Source organism: Carcharhinus amblyrhynchos, chromosome 4 (assembly GCF_965287045.1).
Source record: "Carcharhinus amblyrhynchos chromosome 4, sCarAmb.v2.hapA, whole genome shotgun sequence".
In the NCBI taxonomy this organism is placed as follows: Eukaryota; Metazoa; Chordata; class Chondrichthyes; order Carcharhiniformes; family Carcharhinidae; genus Carcharhinus; species Carcharhinus amblyrhynchos.
Window position 1 is genome coordinate 116,860,267 of NC_137327.1, and position 25,267 is coordinate 116,885,533.

Consider the following 25,267-nt stretch of genomic DNA (forward strand, 5'->3'; position numbering starts at 1 on the left):
TGGAAAGAAGGCGGCTAAGAGGGGATCTTATTGAAACATATAAGATGATTAGAGGTTTAGATAGGGTGGATAGTAATAGCCTTTTTCCTCTGATGGAGAAATCTAGCACGAAGGGGCATGGCTTTAAATTAAGGGGTGGTAGTTATAGGACGGATGTCAGGGGTAGGTTCTTTACCCAGAGGGTGGTGAGGGATTGGAATGCCCTGCCTGCTGCAGTTGTAAATGCGCCTAGTTTGGGGGCGTTTAAGAGATCCGTGGATAGGTTTATGGACGAGAAGGGATTGGTTTAGGTTAGTGGGTCATTGTTTTGTAACTGGTCGGCGCAACATCGTGGGCCGAAGGGCCTGTTCTGCGCTGTAATGTTCTATGTTCTATGTTCTACAACATCCCTTCCCCTACAACCCCCATCATCTCCAAATCCCCTCCAACACAACCTTCCTGTCCAACATCCCCTCCCCCTCCAAACACCCCCTCCCCTCAAACACACTCTCCCCCTCCAAACTCCTCTCTCCCCCTCCAAACTACCCCTCCAAACACCCTCCCCCCCACCCAACAACAATGCCATCTGTAAATAGAACACCATTGTTGAGGGCTGACCCAATTTTCTACGTTTGCAGAGAATAACAAGACCGAAACAGGCCATTGAACACAAGTGATCTTTATCAGTGTTTATGATTCACTCCAGCCTCCTCCTACACTAATTGATCACATTGTATCAACTCATCTTCCATCATTTCTCCCTCATGTGTTTATCTGTGTTATTCCCTTCAACCATTCCCTGTTAATATGTGAGTTCCATACATTAACACCCTCTGTATGAAGGAGTTTCTCCTGAATTCCTCATTAGATTTATTAGTGACCATTTTATATTGAAGGGCCCTTTTGGAGCATCAGGAGATTAAGTCCAAATTATTTTTGAATAATGTGTGGCTTTAAAGAAGGGTATCTGGAAATCCATGAAGACCTATTCTCTTGTCATGCCTTTTCTGCAAACCCTCAATGATTATTTAATGCGCCTTTGCAAATTTACGATCGGAAATTACTTTTACACCAACCGCTGTTATTATCTTCCACATTGCAGTCAAAGCCATTAGAAGTTTTTGAGAGTTCTTAGGCACCATCAGAGAAAATGAGATCCACATTATGGAAAACAGAAATGAAAGCAACTAATGGATCCTTAAAAGCCCATGAAAACTTTTGATGAAACATCAATAGTGATTCTAATGGGGATTCTACACCGTGCAGTACGCTTGCAAGCTCCTTCTAATGAGCATCTTTTCACAAAATCAGCTCATGGCTTTCTGTCTCATTCTAACAACAACATGCATTCATGCAGTGCCTTCAAGGTCACACAAACATCCTAAAATGCTTCAGCTTCTGAGCAATGGTAATCCCCAGGTTGTTGGTAGTGTGGGGGATTCAGTGATGGTAATGCCAAAGGGCGATGGTTAGATTCTCTCTTGTTGGGATCGTCACTGCCTGGCACAAGTTGATGCTATTTGCCATTTGTCAGCCCAAGCCTGGATATTGTCCAAGTCTTGCTGCAAATCTCCAGAAAAATGAAGACCAAGGGAAGGGTGGCTGATAGATTATGAAGCAATTTGATAAGAGTTGACACAGGGAAGATAGCCCAACTTGTCAGTGAGATCAAAACTAAGGACTGTGATTAGACAGTCACCGATAAATTACTCAGAAACATAAGTTTAAGGTAAAAGGGGGAAAGTTTAAAAGAGATGTGCGGGGGAAGTTTCTTTTACACAGAAGGTGTTAAGTGCCTGGAATACGCTGCCAGAGGAGGTGGTAGAAGCAGATATAATAGCAACGTTTAAGAGGCATCTTGACAGATACATAAATAGGCGGGAATTAAGGGATATGAACCTTGTAGAGGCAAAAGGTTTTTAGTTTCGAAAGGCACACGTGTCAGCAAGGGTTGGTGGGCTGAAGGGCCTGTTCCTGTGCAGTACTGTTCCTTGTTCTTGAACCCAACTGTAAATTCAGGAGAATATTTTTTCACCCAGAGAGTGGTGAGAATGTGGAACTCAATCCCACAGGGAATGTTTGAGGTGCATTTGTTGGATATAGACATGAGGGGAGAAGGAGTAGAAGGATAAGTTGATTGGGCATCTGTAAAAAAGGGCCTTTTGAAGGATATCTGGCTGAAAGGTTAAGCCAGTGAACAGGCCATCAGATTTGCCACAAATCTACAACATCCTCTGTTCCTGCTACAGAAGATTCAATTACAAAGGAAACCATTCCTTTTATAAACATTCTATTAACCAAATTAAACATCAAAGCCCAACAATCAAAGGAATTAGCTCAAAGCTGACTGACTCATCACTGAGAATTATCACAGATGATAAAAGTCCAGGAAAGAATTGAAAACATTCTGAATATCCACTTGTATAATACAACCACTCCCCAGTATGGAGGTCGATGTGTGTGGGTGAAGTGATTTAGAAAGCTTTTTGCTTTTGTGCTATTTGCTTCTCATTTTCAGCCAACATCATTGGCAGTAACTTGGAAAAAGGGACAAGGGGTGTAAATATCTCCCAGTCAGTACACAACCACTCCCAGACAGTACACAGACTTCCTGTTGGTGCGCAGTCTTTCTGTTTGTGCACTGTCTCTCCGTCAATACATAGGCTCTCCCTGTCAGTAAACAGTCTCTCTGTGGCCGTACACAGTCTCATCCTGTCAGTACACAGTCTCCCTGTTAGAACGCAGTCTCTTCCCCACCCACACACACACTCGCCAGAGGAAACAGCTTCTCTCCATGGACTCTACCAAATCCTTTAATCATTTTTTCAACACCTGAACTAACCTGTTGGCATTATTTAACCCTGTTAATCCAGTCAGTAAAAAGTCTGACAACAGAGGTTTTGACCATTGAAACACAAATCAGGTAAGCTCTGATAGATGGTCTCATGGTTCACCTTGCAGTCATCACTGGTTTTAATTTATTCTGGGGTTTACAATGGAAAGTGGTTGGCTCCATTTCACACGGTGATATCAGTCAGTGTGAGCCGTGTGCTGCAGTTACACTGATACCATTTACTATCAGCCATTGGTTGCTAGAATGAGCAGCTGAGAATTAACTCAAGCTGCATGTGGCCACCTTACAGGTTTTCAGTCAATCACACCAAACACTTATGCTCAATTTAAAATGAAATTACACCAGATTCTGTTATCAAAAGCTGCAAATTTCAACCAGGTGAATTTTGACTAACTCATTGTCAACCATTTGATATAATCGGCAAGGGTCAAGATTTCTTTTAATTGCTTCACAGTTGGGTCACCCAATCTTCTCAATGGGTACATAGGGAAAATCCCTGCTGGAATTCTCCTACCTGCCCGCCTTGGAATTGTGGAGCAGGCGAGGGGTGGATAATGGAAATGTCCGTTGACCTCAGGTGGGATTTTTTGGTCTCGGGTGGAGCAGGGCTGTAAAATCCTGCTCCACATCTCAGCAACTGTATTGTTGGTGGGCGCACCCTATTATTTGAACACTTGGGATGGGATTCTCTGGCCTCCTCATGGGCGTCTCCCTGAACCCAGCGCTGTCACTGGGATTTCCCATTCACTCCTCCCCACCTCGCTGAAAATCCCGTGGCAGGCGGTGCACTGTCGGCGGGAATGGAAAATCCCACCAGCATGAAGAGCCAGAAAGTTCCGGCCCTGGATTTTTCTCAAAAAGTTCACTAAGTTCACCTTGGGCTGTGAACAAATATTCCTTTTCTAGGAAGTCACATAATTTTAGCTACCTGATCAGAATGGTCCTTGAAGAGAGACAATTATTTATGTGTTTGAACTGTAATTATTTTAATTGTTGGGAAAAGTGGTTTACAGGTAGAGGCGACTGAATTACTGGAACACCGGACAGATGAGTTTTAGACTTGTTGCTTTGAGCACAGTTTTGGGTAAAAGTCTGAGAAGGAAAGTTGCCCTAACTTGCTCTCCCCCTGCCTCGCCTAAAATTCCAGCTCTGCAGCCAGAGAATCCTCACGTGAGTGTCTGCATTTGGAAATCTGCAAAGCTGAAACAAGAAGAATTGATCCAGCTCTATATTCTCCTCAATGCTGCAGATCCACTTGTGAGAGCCTCCAGCAGCCAGAAGGATCTTCAGATTGACAGTATCAAAACCTTGCAAACTTTAACCTCTATTTTATAAAGTCTATCCTCCATCTCTGGAGAGACCCTACCTGTGTGTGCAGCCAGGACAGAGCAATGCTCCTCTCATCCTCAGCCATTGTCTGACTCCTGATAGAAACTTGAGCTTGACCTGCTACTGAACAGGAAAACCTGGGGGTGATGAGATACTGAATGACACATCTCAGTTGCTACTGCCTCCTCTGAAGTTAGGGAGCCTGGTGTGGGTCTCCACCTGCTGAGTAGGTGGGCAGACTCTCATGAGGTTTCAGCAATGGATTTCTCATTAGGAGAGAATGCTGGTAGATGTGAGAGGCCTGAGTGATCCTGGGGGGAGTTGGTGTAAGAATTGGGGGTGGGGGGGGGGGGGGTGGAATGACAGTGCCAGGATTATCTTGGTATTACAGCATCACCACAGTGGGAGAAGGGGAGGGAGAACCATTGAGCTGCCATTCTCTCAGGGCAGGTGGAGGATGTGACAGTATAGTGCGGGTACTGCCAGGGCACAATACAACGAAATGAGAGTGAGGAGGCACTTTATGGGTGATTAATGTGATGTTTATTGCATTAGATGATTCTAACTCTTGAGTTATCTCTACTTGTGCCCACACTGGGATTATCTTTTCTTCGCTTTTCTCAGCCTCACTCTATCTCTAGGTGTATCCCCAGCTGAAATTGAAGTGGGGCCTGCTTCTGCCAGGAGATTATCTTGGTGGGCCTTCCCTGGAGGGTCCGGGCTGACTTTTGGGTGTTGCAGTGCTTGGGGTTGGAGATGTGTCACTCACAGGAAGGAAGTACTCAGATAGGCTGCGCACCCCAGGGTCTCCTGGGTGGAAGGTCCCAGACTGTGCACCAGACAATTCGCATCCCTTTGGGTGCCTAATGGGTCCTGTACTCGCCCATGAGATAGAAGGGCAGCTGGAGTGAGAACCAGAAGCCCCACTGTCCTCTGGCAAGCTGCCCACAGGCTCATGAAAAATAAAATATTTTCTAAAAGTGGCTGAATATATAGTGATTTCTCTTCCCAACAGCGCTGATGGGATTCCCTCTGGTTGTCTCACCAGGGTGAACACTTAGAATAAATATCGGAAAATTCTGCCCCTCTATTTCAATGGTATAGATCAACACTTTCTTGTTTCCCTTTGCAGTGCACAGACCATTCTCTGCACCACAGTCTGTTTAAGATTGTCAGAAAGCTGCATGTGTACACATCTTCTTGTCCCCAGCCTGTTTCTTCCCTACACGTTTGGGATGGGAGTTTACTCTGGTAGGATTTTACAGTCAGTGGGATCTGGAACAGCTTGCTCAGTTTACAGCCCCACCCCTGCCACAACTGGGTGTAACACTCTGCCCTTGGTTTCCAGACAGAATATCGGTGCAAATACACCAAGCTACAAAGTGTCAATTTATTCACTAATACAACACCCATCTTAATTAAAGAGACAAGAAATATTATCGATCTTCCATTCAGCAATTGCTATTTCATTATGTTAAGACCACTACATTAGTCAACTGCAAAAATCACCTCTAATATTACAGTACTTGGATTCCAATATTTGGGTGATATATCAGTACAGGTTAAAAGGATGATCAGAGACACCCTGTCAGTTTATGATTATCAAAAAGAATCATTGGCCCAGTGGTAACCTTAGTAAACATGGGCTGTGTTTTTTAGAACACATATCCTGGGATCACTGCTTACTGTTAATATTTAAAGATTTGGATATAATCCCAGAAGAATTGCAGTTCAACATTTAAAATAGGAGGTATTGTGGCTAAATCTCAGGACCAAAAAGTTGCAAGAGGAAATTGATAAGTTGGAATGTTCAGAAAAAGTGACAACTGTGTGCACACACAGGAAAGATAATGATTATATTCTGAATGGGGGTGAGCTGGGGGCTGTTAATGAGAAGTGGAATTTAAATTTCTGCTTTCCAAGATTTTAGAAGCCACAAATCAGTTGAATCAGACCATAAGTAAAAACATATGGAAGACAAAATCGGAGGTTAAAAATGTTTTTATAGCAAACCTTTGGAACTCCTCTACAGGAAGAATGTTGAGGCAATGGTGAGAGTACAGAGTAGATTCATTAGCATGCTGTGTGCTATGAAGTAATGCAAAGACAATGGGTGGGATTCCTCACGCCCCCACAGTGCACTTTGCATCAGTGAAGGCAGAGGTGGTCCGCCATTGGCTGATAGCTGGATTTTCTGGTCCCATGGCTGTCAGTAAGGTTTCACACCCTCTGCTCATGGACAACAGTGTTGAAGGTTTAACATCAATGGGACCAGAAGATCCCGCCAATGGGAATGGCCGGAAAATTCTGGCCAAATGTGGGACTTTTTTAAGAACAGAGCAGATCAAGGGATTTGACAAAGATACTAAAATCATGAAGGAATGGGACAGAATTTTGAATGGTTGAAGGGTCAAAAACAAGGGAACACAGGCATAGAATAAAGAACAGAGGGGAGGAACGTTTTTACACAAAGTGTTGTGAGACTGTGGAATCCATTTCTAAATTAATAATTGAAGCAGAGACATGTCAATAGATTGTTTAAGGAAAGAAGATAAAGAGATGGGAAAAAGGTGAGCAGAAGGGATTAGGAATGTTACTTATGAGTACGATACGCACCAACTCAATATGCTCCATGTGGTAATTTCAGTGTAATTGTAGGTGTTGAGGACAGCCTCCACTAAGTGTCATCTTTCAGATAAATATGAAAGTTAGGCCTTGTCTGCTTCCTAAGAAAGAATAAACAAAGAAAAGTACAGCACAGGAACAGGCTCTTTGGCCCGCCAAGCCTGTGCAGATCATAATGCCCTAACTAAAGTGAAAATAAACTTCTGTCCTTCCTTGGACCATTTCCCTCTATTCCCCCCATCCATGTACCCATCCAGATGCCTCTTAAATGTTGCTAATGTGCCTGCTTCCATCACATCCTCTGGCAGCGCGTTCCAGGCGCCCACCACTCTCTACGTGAAAAACTTCCTCCACACATCTTCTTTAAACTTTCCCCCTCTCATCTTGAAACTGTGCCTCCTTGTAATTGACACTTCCACCCTTGGAAAAAGCCTGTCCACCTTGTCTATGCCTCTCATAATTTTGTACACCTCTATCAGGTCTCCCCTCAGCCTCCATCTTTCCAGCGAAAACAATCCTGGTTTATTCAACCTCTCCTCAGAGCCAACACCTTCGAGACCAGGCAACATCCTGGTGAACTTTCTTCGCACTCTTCCCAAAGCTTCCACGTCCTTTGGTACTTTGGTGACCAGAACTGCATGCAACACTCCAAATGTGGCCTAACCAAGGTTTTATTTGGTTGCAACGTGATTTTCCAACTCTCATACTCAATACCCTGGCTGACGTAGACAGGCATGCTATATGCTTTCTTTTGGGTTACAGTTGGCTACCTGTGTCGCCACTTTTAGGGAACTGTGGACCTGTATGCCCAGATCCCTCTGTATATTAATGTACTGTATAATTTACACCTAAATTTGATCCTCCAAAATGCATTGCATCACATTTGTCCTGATTAAACTCCATTTCTGTGCCCAAGTCTCCAATCTATCTATATCATATTGTATCCTCTGACAATTCCCGGCACTATCAGCAACTCCACCAATCTTCATGTCATCAGACCACCTACATTTTCCTCCAAATAATTTATATATGCTACAAACAACAGAGATCCCAGCACTGATCCCTGCAGAACACCACTAGCTACAGATCTCCATTCTGAAAAACACCCTTCCATCGCTACTCTTTGTCTTCTATAACCTAGCCAGTTCTGTGCCCATCTTACCAGTCCACCCTAAAGCCCGTGTGATTTTAGTTTTTGTATCAGTCTGCCATGTAGGACCTTGTCAAACACCTCACTAAAGTCCATATAAATTGCATCCTCATCAATTATCTTTGTCACCTCTTCAAAAACCTCAATCAAGATGGTGTGAAAGATCCCACTTCACGATTCAAAGATGGACAATATTTATTTCACACCAACATTATGTTCAGTGCAGGGTCTGCCTACAATTCCATTACTGGGGCCTGCATGTTAATATCTCCTTGGCTGGGACTCACGCGAGCTAGTCTAGCCGAGCTTTCCAGCCATCTTCAAGCTCACCTCTTCCTTGGCAGATTCCAATTTTGTCCCTTATTGTAAGTCCCTTCAGTTCCTGGATGCTCTACTTCAGATCAGAGAACTCCTTCATATCCTCGCCTTGACGAACTGTAACCCAAATTTAACCAATCTCCCACGTGATACAGTTCCTTCTCCGCAAGAGTCTCCCTGGTGAATTGTTGCTGGATTTTCCCTTTCCAAAGGACAAAACACTTTACAGGGGTTCTAGTCCAACACTGGCTAAGGAGATTGATAACATAAGGAAGAGTTTTGATAGAGTGAACAGGGGAAAAAACCTAATCCCTGTGATTGGGAAGTTAGTAACGCAAACTGACCTATTTTAATTTATTGTTACAGGAGTGAAAAGACATATTAGGAGAACTTCCTTTAAGCAGAATGGTGATGGAACATGGAATGCTATACTACGAACAGTGTGTGATCTGGAGCATTGTTTGAGGGAAAATTGGATGACTATTTAAAGTTGAGAAAGGGCAATGGAGAGTGAGCTGGACGATGGGGATAGTTTTGAATTGCTCTAGCAAACAGACAACATAAACTCCTTGGGACTAAATGGCCACTTATATGCTGCAAACTTGCAGAGTGTTTCGAAGACCGCAGCATTGCTTTGCAAATATCGACGCAAAAAAAGATGTTCTCCACTTTGGCCAAATGTAATTGAATATTCATGAGTGTGTTCATAAAAGTTTAATTGATCTCTTTTTTAGTTGCTGTTCAGTGGAAATGAATTCCTTAAGGTAACAGGAAAGTCACGGCAAAAAGAAATTGCAGCACAATGTTTGTTTTCTGAAGATCTGTAAATGGCATCATCTCCTTCAGTTATTTACTTTTAAATATTTATGAATTCAGACAAACACTGCTTATTTAAACAAGGGAGCAGATTATGCCACAGATTCATTCAATTCCTCTTGATTTTTCCTTTGTCACATGAGGGTTATCGTGATGTCAGTTGATCACCCTACATCCACTCAGTGAGTGGATTCAGTAGTTGGTTTTTTTGCAGACGGACACCCTTATTTTTCTCAAATTCTCACAGAATACAAACTCAGAAAGCAAAGAAAAATAAAGCCAGCCAGCCCAAAAAGAGAAAGGGCAATTCTGGATTCAGTTTCAGGGCAGGGGAGGTGATGGCCAACGGTATTATCGCTAGACTATAAATCCAGAAACTCAGCTAATGCACTGGGGACCACTGTTCACGTCCCGCCACGGCAGATGGTGGAACTTGAATACAATTAAAAATATCTGGAATTAAGAATCTACTGATGACTATGAAACCATTGTCGATTGTCGGAAAAACCCATCTGGTTCACTAATGTCCTTTAGAGAAGGAAATCTGCTATTCTTATCTGGTCTGGCCAACATGTGACTTCAGAACCACAGCAATGGGATTGACTCTCAACTGACCGCGGGCAACTAGTAATGGGCAATACTGGCCCAGTCAGAAATGCCCACTGCCCATGAATTAATAATAAAAATGAAGCTGGGCAGTTAAAAAGGGCTTCAGTGGGGGAGCATTTGATCACAACAGATTTACAGTAGATGTAAGACAACAAAGATAGGCCAGGGAGAAATGTTCTCAACTGGCCAATTGCACTAATCTGAGACAGAATTTGGACTGGAATGTCAGAGTCCCAGCAACATGAGACTCAGCCACCCAGCCTCACAATGCTGCTTCTATTGGATCTCCAGAGCTGAATGTTCCCCAATGGGAACTGAGGAAATGTATAAACAGGAAGGGACCAGGGTGAGGTTCAGTCTGTGCTGCAGTGTGACACTGAAAGCTCCTCGTAGGTAAATCAGTGTTGTAGCATATGATCATTAGAAATGGAAGAAGGCCATTCGGGCCCTCGAGTATGTGCTGCCATTCAATAAAATCATGGCTAATCTAAAATGGCCTTAACTCCATTTTCATGCCTGTCCCCCACAACCTTCATCTCTTTTGTCAATCAAAAATCTTTCTTACTCAGACTTGAATATATTCAATGATCCAGCCTCCACTCTCTGGGCAAGAAAATTTCAAAGATTAACAACCCTCTGAGAGAAGAGATTCCTCCTCTTCCTCTTCTTAAATGGGATATTTTTCATTTTTAAACTGAAAAAGACATTTTGTTGAAGCTTTTCATTTTACACTCATCAGGACAACCACAAGATTACCAATGTCAGGGGAAACAACAACTTTATACTGTATGAGAAAAGAGTGCAGGTTGGTTGGCATGTTGACTCTGATTGGTAGAGGTATTGCCATGGAGAATGCACCAATTAACATTGACTGACTTTGATTTGATTTATTATTGTCAGATGTATTAACATAAAGTGAAAAGTACTGTTTCTTGCACGCTACATAAAGAAAACATACCATTCATAGAGAAAGAAATGAGAGCGTGCAGAATGTAGTGTTACAATCATAGTTAGGGTGTAGAGAAAGATCAACTTAATGCAAGTTAAGTCCATTCAAAAGTCTGACAGCAGCAGGGAAGAAGCTGTTCTTGAGTCGGTTGGTACATGGCCTCAGACTTTTGTATCTTTTTCTCAAAGGAAGAAGGTGGAAGAGAGAATGTCCAGGATGCATGGGGTCCTTAATTATGCTGGCTGATTTGCCAAGGCAGCGGGAAGTGCAGACAGAGTCAATGGCTTGGAGGCTGGTTTTCGTGATGGATTGGGCTACTTTCATGACCTTTTGTAGTTCCTTGTGGTCTTGGGCAAAGCAGGAGCCATACCAAGCTATGATACAACCAGAAAGAATGCTTTCTTTGCTTTCTACAGTTAAGTGCAAAGCATTATTTGAAAATTTAAACCAGACAGCTTACCTTTGCTTGATTTGAAGAATCCCTACAATGCAGAAGGAGGCCATTCCTTCAGCCCATCAAGGCTGCACTGACTCTCTCTGACAGAGTATCTTACCCCCCAATTCGCGTAACTCCACACATTTACCATGGCTAATCCACCTAACCTACACATCCTGAGATACTCGGGGGAAATTTACAGAGTACAGAGATTTACAAGGATGTTGCCAGGAATTGATAAGAAAAGGTTGGAAATGCTGTGGTTATTTTCTGAGGAGAGATTAAAATGAGGTGGATAAGATCATATGGTGCCTTGATGGAATGATCAATTAAGTGCTTCCACTGGGAGAGGGGAACTAGGCCTAAGACCTTGCCTACCCTTCTTAAACTTGCGGAGAGAAGAGGGGCGCCAACCCATGGCAGCAAGACCATCCGGGGAATTTTCCCCACTTGAGGAAACAGAGGGCAGGATTTTCTAGGCACAGGATTTTCTGAATCAAAACCAGAAAATCCCACCCAAGGTTGATGGAACTCTGCATGGCAAGCCCCCACCCCATCCACTACAATTCCCATGGCAGGTGGGACAGGAAAATTCCCCTTTTCTGTGTCTATTCCAGCAAAGCAATTTATAATTTTAACTAGCAAAAATAATGGGAAAGGTGAGTAATCAGCTGCTGACCGATTAGCTGCAAGTTTCCAGCAATTTTTTTATATGCATACAAATGTGCAGAGATAACAAACACCCCCACAATTCCAGACACGCAAGGGAAGCAAGGTGATGTGAAACCGGGATTGGAAATGTGTGATAGGGAATAGGAACCACCACCAAGCAAGTCTGTATTTTACAGATAACTGAAGACACATTGCCTATGGTCACAGAGATTGAATTGCCTGTCAAGTTAATAGAAGGTAGATCATTGAAATGATAGAAAGGAAGTCAGTGTAACAATTTTAAATAAATTTGAACGTGAAGTGCTGCCCAAACTGGAGACCCTTCTCAATATAAATGGATAAAATGGTCGATCGATAACAGAAGTATTCATCAGAAAATGTTACTGTGACATTAAAAACACAATTTCCAAAAATCTAAACAGGGAAACAATTCTCTCTCAAATTCTACATTAGATTTGAAATATGTTGTCTACCTTACAGAATAAATTCCTGTTATGAACCAGAATAAAAAAAAATTACGAGGTGGAATAGGTTATTCAGCCCCTCGAACTCACTCCATCATTGTCTGCCTGTCCACCTTCCTGTACGGTCCCCATATCCCGAAATTCCTCTCGTACTCTCAAGTATAGGAAGCGAAGAAGTTCAATAAAATGCCACAATTTAACAAGTCATCAATTAACACGGACCTCATGAAGTCAACACAATCACTAATTACACGGCTGTAAATTGAATAGAATTAATTGTACAACAAACAGGTTTCTGGCCAGTTAATATTCACAATACTCCCATGGTGAAAAATGCTTTCAGTTCTTGTTCTTCTTGATCGAGTGGATATTGGTCCTGGTATCCTGCCTGCCATCCAATCTCTTTTGGGAAAAGATTTAAACCTGGATGAAGGGTATCCTGGTTTACAAATGGACAGAATTGTGCTGGTTATTCACTGAGGAAAATCTGAATACCCGTTCATTTGAAGTGCGCGACACTGCGGTTAAAGGAGACAAAGTGACTGCAGATAAATTATCCCTTTTACATAGAATGTCCCAGGAATCCCCTGAGCCCAGAGATGTCACACTGGAAAGATAAATTATAAGGCCAGTACCAGTAAGAGCTCAGTCTATCTCCTACATTATGTAAACACCAATTAGCTCTGTGTGTAATACGTTTTTACATTCACTTTTCATCTCCTGACATGTTTCACAGGAGAGCCAAGAACTTCGCTGTTTTAATTGGTGATGGTTTCTATTATTTCTAATGCTTTCTTCCACTCTCCTGCTCTTTCCCAACTACTTGCAAATGCTTCCCTGTAAGTACTAATCTAATTCCCTCTTTGAAAGTTATTATTGAATCTGCTTCCACCGCCCTTTCAGGCAGCGCCTTCTAGATCACAGCTCGCTGTGTAAAAATACATTCTCCTCATCTCCCCATCTGGTTCTTGTACCTGTGACCTTCTCTGCCCGTGACATTTAAAAATTTCACATCACCACTCGCAGTGTTGAAAGATATTCCGATATTTAATTAGAACCGTGGTTCAGATTCTCAGGGCAGCTCAACATTCGAATATAAATATTTTACTGAAATGAAGACTGAAATACAAAGTTTTCAGAACATTACTTCTGATCTTTCTCATCTCTCCTTTTCCTCATCACTTTCCCACTTTAGTTTTTTGGCTGCTTTATTTTGACTTTCACATCACTTATGAATAACAGCCATGAAACTGTGCTGTTTGATATTGTGTCAATAATGGAACAACTTTCACATCTCTGTTAGGATAACAGAGAAGTGTTTTTGGTAAATGCTTGAGGCACTAAACTAGGAGGCAAGAGTCAAGGCCCAAAATGCTGAGCGAACTCAGGGAAAAAATAGTCACCAAATCTCAAATTGTTGTAAACAGATTGTTGTAAAAATCCAAACTGGTTTTAGAAGCATTCCTTCTGTGTGTGTGTGTGTGTGTGTGTGTATGTGTGTGTGTGTGTGTGTGTGTGTTGGGGGGGGCGTGGTTGGTGGTGGTGGTGTCTACTCTGTTTATCTGGTTTGGCCTACATGTGACTCCAGTCCCACACCAACCTGTTTGACTCAATGTTGAGTGAGTGATAGATTCTGCAGGCTGGGTGCCTGTTCAATGGAACATCTCTGCTCACTCTGCAAGCCTGATTCCTAACTCTATTGTTTGCTATTTTAACCCACTACCTTGCTCATATTTCGGCCCATGGTCTGGTGTAATGTTCCAGTGAAGCCCAATACCAGTTGGGGAGACAGCACCTTGTGTTCCAATTCAGTAACTTTACAGACTACTGGACTCAACATTGAACTCAGCAGCCTCAGACCATGAACTCTGCCCTCTATCCTGATTTGTTTTCAGAGAAGGGATAGTTTTAAGTGTGTTTAACTTAATGTTTCTATGCCTGGAAGGGTAAAAATTATATTACATTCATGCTGGATAAAGGTGTTTGTATGTGCCGGGTTTGGTTCAGTTTAAACTGTGTTTCTAATGTGCTCAGAGAGGGCAATGGCATAAGGAGTAAAAAAAAATAGCTGTGGGGCCTTGTAAGGTAGAGAAGCTTTTAAGTTTTAGTTTAGCTAATTTGATCGTTGTTGGAGATAGTTAGTGAGATAGAAAGCAGCTCCCACAGCTCTGGAGGAAGTGGTTGATTTTAGAAAGCCAAGCCGCATTGGAGTTAACATAGAGAAAACTGGGAACCAGGTCAGATTAATGTTCAGTGAAATCACAGAGTCAAAAAGGCATTGGATTATGAAAGGCCAGAATGATATCTGCAGTAGTGCTGAGGTTAGTGAGAAATTAGTGCAGTTTGGGAGATGTGATTTGAAATAATAATGGAAAATGGTAGTTGGACCTTGGAGTTGATGTAAAATCCTTTGTCATAAAGAAAAGCTGGTGGGAGAGGTGTAAAACCTGACAGTGATACCTTGATGGAAGTAACGGAAGGAAAACATAATTTAAAAGAAGATTTGAAAGTGCGACTTCTTTGAAAGCAGAATTTGAAATCGCTGGTGTGGAAGCCAGAGTTCGGAGAGACAAAATAGTTCTTAGTTTTAGAATCATCTAGGGGGATTCTGAGGAGACATCCACAGAAATTCATTTGGGTTCAGGAAGGAGTGTTTCTGACCACAGTCAATTTATGCGCTCAAAAGTGGACTCAGTGTGTTCATGAAACTATTATAGATTAAAGTGTACTTTGTAATCCATGTCAGTCCTAAAACTTGGATATAATTGTATGGCCAAAGGGGTAGCAAAGGAGTATTATGTCTAATTCTTTTATTGTTGTTAAAACTAATTAGCAGTCCTGTGACTCTGTTCCTCCACGTTTTATAAAAAAAAATTAAAGTTACGGTCTTTTGAGCCAGAGTTCCATTCTGGGATCTTCCCGCCCAGTTATAACACCAACTGGGATCAATTTGTTCTGATCATTTGAGGACAGAATGTTCTAATCTGTGGAATTGAAGAATCCATCCTAGACTGGATGTAGAATAGATTGAAGGATGGTTTCTTTAATTAGAAGCAGGAGTAAGCCATTCAGTACTTTGAGCCTGCTCCGCCAACCAGTTAGATCATGGCTGGTCATCAAATTCAATATCCTGATTCTCCCTTCCCCCCATTATCCCTTGATTCCTTTAGCCCCAAGAGCTATATCTAATTTCTTCTTGCAATCAGATAATGTTTTGGCCTCAACTATATTCTGTGGTAGTGATTTCCACACATTCATCACCCTCTGGGTGAAGAAATTTCTCCTCACCTCAGTTCCGAAAGGTTTATTCCTTATCATCAAACTATGACACCTAGTTCGGGACTCCCCCACCATTAACATAGAAACATAGGAATGTAGAAGATAGGAGAAGGAGGAGGCCATTTGGCCCTTTGAGCCTGCTCCACCATTCACGATGATCATGGCTGATCATCCAACTTAATAGCTTAATCCTGCTTTTTCCCCATAACCTTTGATCCCATTTGCCCCAACTATATCCAGCTGCCTCTTGAATACATTCAATGTTTTGGCATCAACTACTTCCTGTGGTTCCACAGGCTTACCATGTTTTTGGGTGAAGAAATGTCTCCTCGTCTCCATCCTAAATGTCTATCCTGAATCCTCAGACTGTGACCCTTGGTTCTGGACTCCCCCACCATTGGGAACATCCTTCCTGCATCTACCCTGTCTAGTCCTGTTAGAATTTTGTAAGTCTTTATGAGATCCCCCCTCATTTGCCTGAACTCCAGCAAAAATAATCCTAACCTAGTTAAGCTTTCCTCATACATCAGTCCCGCCACCCCTGAAATCAGCCTGGTAAACCTTAACTGCACTCCCTCGAGAGCACGAACATTCTTCCTCAGATATGGAGACGCCGGCGTTGGACTGGGGTGGGCACAGTAAGAAGTCTCACAATACCAGGTTAAAGTCTAACAGGTTTATTTGCATGAGCTTTCGGAGTGCTGCTCCCTCATCAGGTGAGCTTTGTGCTACCAAATAAACCTTTTGGACTTTAACCTGATGTTGTGACATTTCTTACTGATCTTTCCTCAGAAAAGAAGATCAAAACTGCACACAATAATCTAGGTATGGTCTCACCAAGGCTCTGTATAACTGCAACAACACATCCCTGTTCCTGTATTCAAAACCTCTTGCGATGAAGGCCAAAATGCCATCTGCCTTCTTTACTGCCTGCTGACCTGCGTGCTTATCTTCAGCGACTGGTGCACAAGGACACATAGGTCCCACTGTACACTCCCCTCTCCCAATTTACCGTCATTCAGGTAGCAATCTGCTTCTCGTTTTTGCTCCTGAAGTGAATAACTTCACTTTTATCCAAATTATACTGCATCTGCCACTGATTTGCCTACTCACCCAACTCATCATACACTTTGTTCCTTCATCCAAATCATTAGTACATATTGTGAATAGCTGGGGTCCCAGCACTGATCCCTGTGGTACCCACTGGTTACTGCCTGCCAATTTGAAAAGCACCTATTAATTCCTACTCTTAACATAAGAACATAAGAAATAGGAGCAGGAGTCGGCCATCCAGCCCTTCGAGCCTGCCCCGCCATTCAATAAGATCATGGCTGATCTGTCGCTGCTCAGTTCCACTTTCCCGCCCTCTCCCCATAACCCTTAATCCCCTCTCCTATCAAAAACCCATCAACCCACGTCTTAAAAATATTTAGCAAGGCAGCCTCCACCACTTCAATGGGCAGAGAATTCCAGAGATTCACCACCCTTTGAGTGAAGAAGTTCCTCCTCAACTCCGTTCTAAACCGCCCCCCTTTTATCTTGAGGCTGTGCCCCCTAGTCCTACTGTCTTTTTTGAGCAGGAAGAGTCTTTCCACCTCTATCCTATCCATCCCATTCATCATCTTATACGTCTCAATGAGATCTCCCCTCATTCTTCTAAACTCTAACGAGTACAAGCCCAGTTTATTCAGCCTCTCCTCATAGCTCAACCCCCTCAACTCCGGTATCAGCCTAGTAAACCTCCTCTTAATTTCTTTTAATTTTCTTTCTTAATTTCCTTTCTGCCAACCAGTTTCCTATCCATCTCCTCCAACCCTATGTGCTTTAATCTTGCACAATAATCTCTTGTGTGGGACTTTGTCAAATGCTTTCTGAAAGTCCAAATATATCACAGCGACTTGTTCCCCCTTGTCAACATGAATAGTTACATCTTCAAAGAATTCTAACAGATTTGTCAAGCATGATTTCCCCTTCATAAATCCATGCTGACTATCTGATCCTGCCACTACTTTCTCAATGCTCTCCTAAAAAAGTCCTTGATAATGGATTCGAGAATTTTTCCCCTACCGATGTTAAGACTACTGGTTGATAATTCCTCCTCACCTCTGATCTAAACGCCCCCCCCCCCGCCTTTATCGTGAGGCTGTGCCCTCTGGTCCTGCTATCCTTTCTAAGCGGGAAGAATCTCTCTACCTCTACCCTATCCATCCCCTTCATTATCTTATATGTCTCTATAAGATCCCCCTTCATCCTTCTGAACTCCAACGAGTACAGACCCAGTCTATTTAGTCTCTCTTCATAGTCCAATCCCCTCATCTCTGGTATCAGCCTAGTGAACCTCCTCTGCACTCCCTCCAAGGCCAATATATCCTTCCACAAGTGCGGTGACCAAAACTGCACACAGAACTCCAGCTGCGGCCTCACCGGAACCTGTACAGTTGCAGCAAGACCTCCCTGCTTTTATATTCTATCCCCCTCGCTATAAAGGTCAACATTCCATTCGCCTTCTTGATCACCTGCTGCATCTGCAGACTGGGCTTTTGCGATTCGCGCACAAGGTCCCCCAGGTCCCTCTGCACCATAGCATGCTGCAGCTTTTCGCCTTTTAAATAGTAATCCCTCCTACTATTATTTCTGCCAAAGTGGATAACCTCACACTCGCTAACATTATACTCCATCTGCCAGGTCCTCGCCCACTCGCTCAGCCTATCCAGATCTCTCTGCAGACTTTCCACACCCTCCACGCAATTTGCTTTTCCACTCATCTTCGTGTCATCAGCAAATTTTGTCACCCTACACTCAGCCCCCTCCTCCAGATCATCTATATAAATGGTAAACAGTTGAGGCCCCAGCACCGATCCCTGCGGCACTCCACTAGTCACCAACTGCCAACCAGAATAGCACCCACTGATACCAACTCCCTGCTTCCTATTAGATAGCCAATCCTCTATCCATGCTAACACCTTACCCCCAACCCCGTGCACCCTAATCTTCTGAAGCAACCTTTTGTGAGGCACCTTACAAACGCCTTTTGGAAATCTAAAAACACCACATCCACCGGTTCCCCTCTGTCTACCGCACTAGTCACATCCTCATAGAAATCCAATAAATTTGTTAAACACGACTTCCCCTTAACGAATCCGTGCTGCGTCTGCTCTATCAAACGATTCTTTTCTAGGTGCCTCGCTATTTCTTCTTTGATGATGGATTCTAGCATTTTTCCAACTACAGACATTAAACTAACCAGCTTATAATTCCCTGCCTTTTGTCTGCTACCTTTTTTAAAGAGCGGGGTAACATTAGCCGTTTTCCAATCTTCTGGCACTACCCCGGAGTCCAGCGAATTTTGATAAATAATTACTAAGGCATCCGCTATCACCTCTGCCATTTCTTTCAGAGCCCTGGGATGCATTCCATCCGGTCCTGGGGACTTGTCCACCTTCAGTCCCATTAGTCTATCAAGCACTACCTCTCTAGTGGTAGTAATCGCATTTAGGCCCTCATTTCCTACCATCCTTCTATCTTTAATATCCGGCAAACTATTTGTGTCCTCCTCCGTGAAGACCGAGGCAAAAAAATTATTTAAAGCCTCAGCCATTTCCTCATCGCCCACCACTAAATCCCCCCTCTCATCCTCCAAGGGTCCAAAATTCACTCTAGCCAGCCTCTTCTTCTTTATATATTTGTAGAAACTTTTACTGTCATTTTTTATATTTAGAGCTAGTTTAGCTTCATACTCTATCTTTCCTTTCTTTATCACCTTCCATTCTCCAACATTTCTGGTATTTGATTTGTGTCCTTTTTATGAAGACAGAACCGAAGTATGTATTCAGTTGCTTGGCCATTTCTTTGTCCCCTATTATACATTCCCCCATTTCTGTCTGTACGGGACCTACATTTGTCTTCACCAACCTTTCTCTTCATGTATCTATAGAAACACTTTGTGTCACTCTTTATGTTCCCTGCAACCTTACTTTTGTATTGTCTTTTCTCTTTCTTAATCAATCCCTTTGTGCTTCTTTGCTGAATCCTAAACTGCTCCCAATCCTCAGACCTATTATTTTTCTAGGCCAATCTGTAAGCTTCTTCCTTAGATTGGACACTCTCTCTAATTTCCTTTGTAAGCCATGGATTGGCCCTCTTACCCAGTTTGATTGGTCCTCTTAACCATTTCAGGTGATCCACAGAATGCCTACAGTACAGAAGAAGGCCATTCGGCCCACTGAGTCTGCACTGACCACAATCTCACCTGGGCCCGATTCCCATAACCCCACATATTAACGCCGTTAATCCCCTGACACTAGAATCAATTTAGCCTGGCCAATCAACCTAACCCACACATTTTTGGACTGTGGGAGAAAAACCGAAGCACCCCAAGGAAACCAACGCAGACACAGAGAGAACATGCAAACTCCACACAGACACTGACCCAACAGCGGAATTGAACCTGGTTCCCTGGCACTGTGAGGCAGCATTGCTAACTACTGTGCCACCGTGCTGCCCTACTAGGAACATTCTTACTGAATCTACCCTGTCTAAGCCTGTTAGAATTTTATACTCTTTTATTTTTAGTTTTTACACTCTTCTAAACTCCAGTGAACATAATCCTAACTGATTTAGTTCTCCTCATATGAGAGACCTGCCATCCCAGAGATCAGCCTAGTAAACCTTTGTACTCCCTCTATAGCACGGACATCCTTCCTCAGATAAGGACACCAGCTATGAACATGTATCCCTAGATGTCTTTATTTTGTAACTCTCCTCTACCATTAACTGAGTAAGTCTTGCCCTGGTTCAATTTACCAAAATGCATCACCTCACATTTATCTAAATTAAATTCCATCTGCCATTCGTCAGCCCACTGGCCCAACTGATCAAGATTCTGTTGCAATTGGAGATAACTTTCTTCACTATCCACTGCACTACGAATCTTGGTGTCATCTGCAAACCTACTAACCATGACTCCAATATTATCCTCCAAATCATTAATATAAATGACAAGTAACAATGGACCCAGCACTGATCCCTGGTCACAGGCCTCCAGATTGAAAAACAATCTTCTACATTCACTCTCTGGCTTCTGTCAAGAAGGCAATTTTGTATCTACAATTGTTGTGAAACTTCTTACTGTGCCCACCCCAGTCCAATGCCGGCATCTCCGCATCATTGGTAATACAAAATAGAAGCTATTAAAGTGATGGAGATGATTCACAAAACAGCAACAATCCAACAGCATTTTGATTAATAAATCATATTTCTTATTCAAAACAACGATAATAAAAACTTACAACTTCCCAGGAACAAAGCAGGGGCCTCTGAATATCACAACAAGCCACAGTGTCCAGCAAGCACACTGAAGAATATTCTCTCAGCATGAGGTTACACATCCAACACTTCAATCGCAATGTATCAGCACAATGCTCAGCGTTTAGATTCTGTACTTACTGATGTATAAAGATATCCTTCATTGTTCATTGCCAAATATAGTCCTGTTTTCACACCTTGAATGGCAACGACCCGAAGCCCCACTGGTATGAGGTTGAATAAGGCTGAGGAGAGAAGAGAAGAAATAACCAACACAAATCTAAACAAGTTCATCACACTACAACTAAAATGTGTGTTAAATCAAATACTCGGGAATTAGCACAAACTAGAATCATAGGATCCCTACAGTGCAGAAGGAGGCCTTTTGGCCCATCGAGTCACCAACAACAATCTCACCAAGGCCATGTTCCCCTATAACCTCACCTATTTATCCTGCTAACCTCCTTGACACTAAGGGGCAATTTAGCATGGCCAATCCACCTATCCACACATCTTTGGAGTGTGGAAGGAAACCAAAGCACTCGGAGGAAGTGCATGCAGACATGGAGAGAATGTGCAAGCTCCACACAGACTGGAATTCCACCCAAGGCCGGAATTGAACATGGGTTCCTGTCTCTGTGACACTGCAGTGCTAACCACTGTGCCACCATATTACCCCTAACTTCATAGTAGGAATAAAGAAATGTACCACATAAAATATAGAATCATAGTATCATAAACATAGAAGAGGCCCTTTGACCCATCCAGTCCACACCAATACATTAGAAACACCTGAAGACCCACCTAATTGCATCTGCCAGAACCTGGCCCTGAAAGTTATGATGTGCCAAGTGCTCATCCAAATACTTTTTAAGGGATGTGAGACAACCAGCCTCCACTGCCCTCCCAGGCAACGCACTCCAGATTGTCACCACCCTCTGGGTAAAAAAGTTTTTCCTCATATCCCCCCTAAACCTCCTACCCTTTACCTTGAACCTATGCCCCCTTGTGACTGACCCTTCAACTAAGGGGAACAGCTGCTCCTTATCCACTCGGCCCACGCCCCTCATAACCTTGTACACACATAATCTTGATGTTGTTATCCTACACTGACAATGAGGATGCGAGAGAGAGAGAGGACGTCTCTGTGATCCTCTAAGATTCATGTCGTGTAAGTGCCTGTCCAATTTGGGAACGTCAGTTTCTGAAATCACTCTTTAAGCACTGGCCTCTGTAATACCCATGTGCAGTTATGTCATTACCATGCTACATAAGACAAAGAGCAAATGAGGAGCCAGAGATCTAGATCCAGAATGTTGCTCATTTTCGTTCTTCCATGGGATACAGGCATCAGTGGCAAGGCCAGTATTTGTTGCCCATTCCTCGTTACCCTTCAACTGAGAGGCTTGCAAGGCCATTTCACAAAGTTATTGACAGTCAATCACATTACAGGAGACCATGTAGACCAGGCTGTGTAAGGACGGCTGATTTCCTTCCCAAAAGGACATTACTGAACCAGATGGGTTTCTGCAATACAACAATCAATGATAGCTTAATATCACCATCACTGAATTCATTTCCACATTTACTAATTGAATTTAAATTCCACGGCTGCCAATGGGATTTGAACCTGTAACCTCAGTGTTAGCCTGGGCCTCTGGCTTACTCATTTGGTAAATTACCACTACACTCCTATTTCCCCAATTGGTGGTGTCATTGAGTAGGACAGGAATTGGATTATTCAGAAGCCAATAAAAGCCTGAGATTCCAAGGCATTTACAAATCTTAAGATATTACCTTAGAGCCAGGAGATCTTCAAACCATTCCATCCATCTCATTGCTGCTGCTCCACTACCCAGTCTTGATCAGCCCTCCCCCCTTCCCTTCCAGCACCTTAGCTCCCTCCACCCCTGCCCCAGCCCCTACCCCTACCTCTCACCCTATCCCAGCCCATGCCCCAGCCTCTGCTCCACCTCCAACCCAGCCCCAGCCCCAAGTCCCTGCCCCGACCCCAACCCCTACCCCTGCCATTCCTTTGATATGCCACAGTGAAAATCTGAAACCCTTTGAAGTTTAATAATTGGACACCAGAGCTCACAATAAGATTCTGGAGAGAATCAAACTATTTTATCCTCCTACGCTTTACAGAAATATACACACGCTCTACATATATTTAAATATTTTTGACTATTATGTCTCATGGCACCTATTTTAATTTGAGTTGCTCAACTTTTCCTTCTGGTCAGAGCTATTGGAAGCCTGCAACGTGACTAATCTTGATCTGACAGTGCATCAGCCATGGTTTAGGGGTACTCTCCTCCCAGAGTGCAAAGGTGGTGGGCTCAAGCCCCACTGAAAAGACTTGGACTCTTTTTTTAAAATTCATTCATGGGACATGGGTGTTGCTGGCCTACCAGCATTTATTGCCCAAGGGCAGTTGAGAGTTAACCACATTGCTGTGGCCCTGGAGTCACATGTGGGCCAGATCAGATAAGAACAGCAGATTTCCTTCCCTAAAGGACATTAATGAACCAGATGGATTTTTCCACCAATCGACAACGGTTTCATGATCATCAGTAGATTCCTAATTCTAGGTATTTTTAAATTGAATTCAAAATCCACTATCTGCCATAGCAGGATTCGAACCCAGGTCCCCAGAACATTAGCTGTGTTTCTGGATTAATATTCCAGCAATAATACCACCAGGCCATCACCCCCCCGATAAGGTTCCTGAGTTTCTGAAAGATATTGTATGAATGATTAGTGCCTCAGTGAAACAGTGAAATATCGGGCTGGATTTTACTGGGAGGAGTTGGAGGGTGGAGGGAGCGGGGGGGGGGGGGGTGCAGTCGAACTGCTTGATAACCATCCAGCTAAAAGGTGTATGGGACTTTTAGCCCCTTCCAGGGGGGATGTCTCATCCTTGAGTGTGGCTGGCCAATCTGACTGGCTGACAGCTCTTGCAGTCCCAGCAGCGCCAGGCCTCAGTAGTGGTTGCTGCCAGTACTGCAAGCAGGCCCAAGGCAAAAATTCCCATGGGTCAGGGTTCAGGTCAGTTAGAGGCATCGGGTGGGGAGGGAGAAGAGCCCAGGATGAGGGTGATGGAGGGGAAAGCGGGGTGATATGCGTTTTGCAGGGGCGAGGAGGAAAAAGGACACACAAACTTAGGGAGTGTCCCTGTTGTGTTTTATAATGATATAAAAACATCGTCATTCATCAGGGATTCGTCACACTGCAAGGACCACTTCATTCTTATACCCATCTTCGATTAGCTCTTCAATGCTGTACACTCTGGGCTTCTCTAACAGATCTTTCCGGAATGTGAGTGTGATCACCAGCCCGACAATTCTGAATGTCTGTTCTCCATTTGAGAAGTCGCAGTCTGTACCTTCCTTTCCGTACACGCTGACCAAGTGGTCTCTGGATCCTGCAGTCTGCTGTCAAATGAACTCTACACGTTGAATACGATGATTTAACCTGATTCTGAACTATTCTTCCAATGTCACCCATAAGTTTTGGGGATTCTTTAGCTAGTCTACTGTTAATCTTGATGTGTTCAGCTTGTGTCGGCCTTCAAATCACAATGGCTGGGTGAACTTTTACAGCTTACATGTCTGGTTCAAACATACCAATATCAGGATTCTCCGATCTCGCTCCGCGGCTGGGATTCTCCGACCTCGCCCCGCGGCTGGGATTCTCCGATCTCGCTCCGCGGCTGGGATTCTCCGATCTCGCCCCGCGGCTGGGATTCTCCGATCTCGCCCCGCGGCTGGGATTCTCCGATCTCGCTCCGTGGCTGGGATTCTCTGATCTGGTCTGCAGCTGGGATTCCCTGATCATGCCCTGGGTGGGATTTTCTGACCTCACCTGTGGCTGGGATTCTCCAGTCTTGCTGCTGTCATGGAGATTTGGCTGAGCATCAAATGCTCGGTATCCACTGGCAGCAGTAGCTGGACAAATGATGTTAAAGAATTCCGCCTCATAGCTCTGTTGTTTAAGTATTCAGTAATTGAGTATTAGATCAGATTTCAAGTGTGGAATTTTGTTGACATTTTGACAATATCCCTTTGACTTTCCTGCTCTTGGGATGAGCGTTGCTGTAGCCACTTTTACGTGCTTTTCCAAAGCCCCACCCATTATAATCACAATCTCATCAGGCCCGGTTACGATGAAGTTTTTTTTTTTGACTCTCCCTCACTTTCTATCAACTTGGTGCACACTCTTATTTGCCTTTCCTGACTGAACTAATCTGTTGCTGGTCCTCTTGGCACATTGTATCATTCACTAGATTAACAGGCTATGGACTGCAATCTCACCATGAGGGATACGTCTGGTTACCAGCTCTTTATCGGAGCACTGTGTCAGCTAAGCTTTTCTGTCACCACCCTATGATTCCAACACTTTCTGACACTGTTGCTTAACTGTGGTCTCACCAGAATGCCGAGCGTCATGACATGCCATGTAGCATGATCAAAGGCTGTTC

At 43.5% G+C, this 25,267-nt stretch overlaps 1 protein-coding gene across 4 annotated transcripts in view; it reads right to left on the reverse strand.

The window, feature by feature from the left end:
• The window catches only part of fgf13a (fibroblast growth factor 13a), a 494,238-nt gene that overhangs the window by 60,421 nt on the left and 408,550 nt on the right, over positions 1–25,267 (reverse strand). For all 4 annotated transcript variants that reach the window (XM_080187791.1, XM_080187794.1, XM_080187792.1 and 1 more), the window contains one exon: positions 20,926–21,029. In XM_080187791.1, coding sequence (XP_080043917.1) covers positions 20,926–21,029 — 104 coding nt within the window. The remainder of the gene's footprint in view (positions 1–20,925; positions 21,030–25,267) is intronic.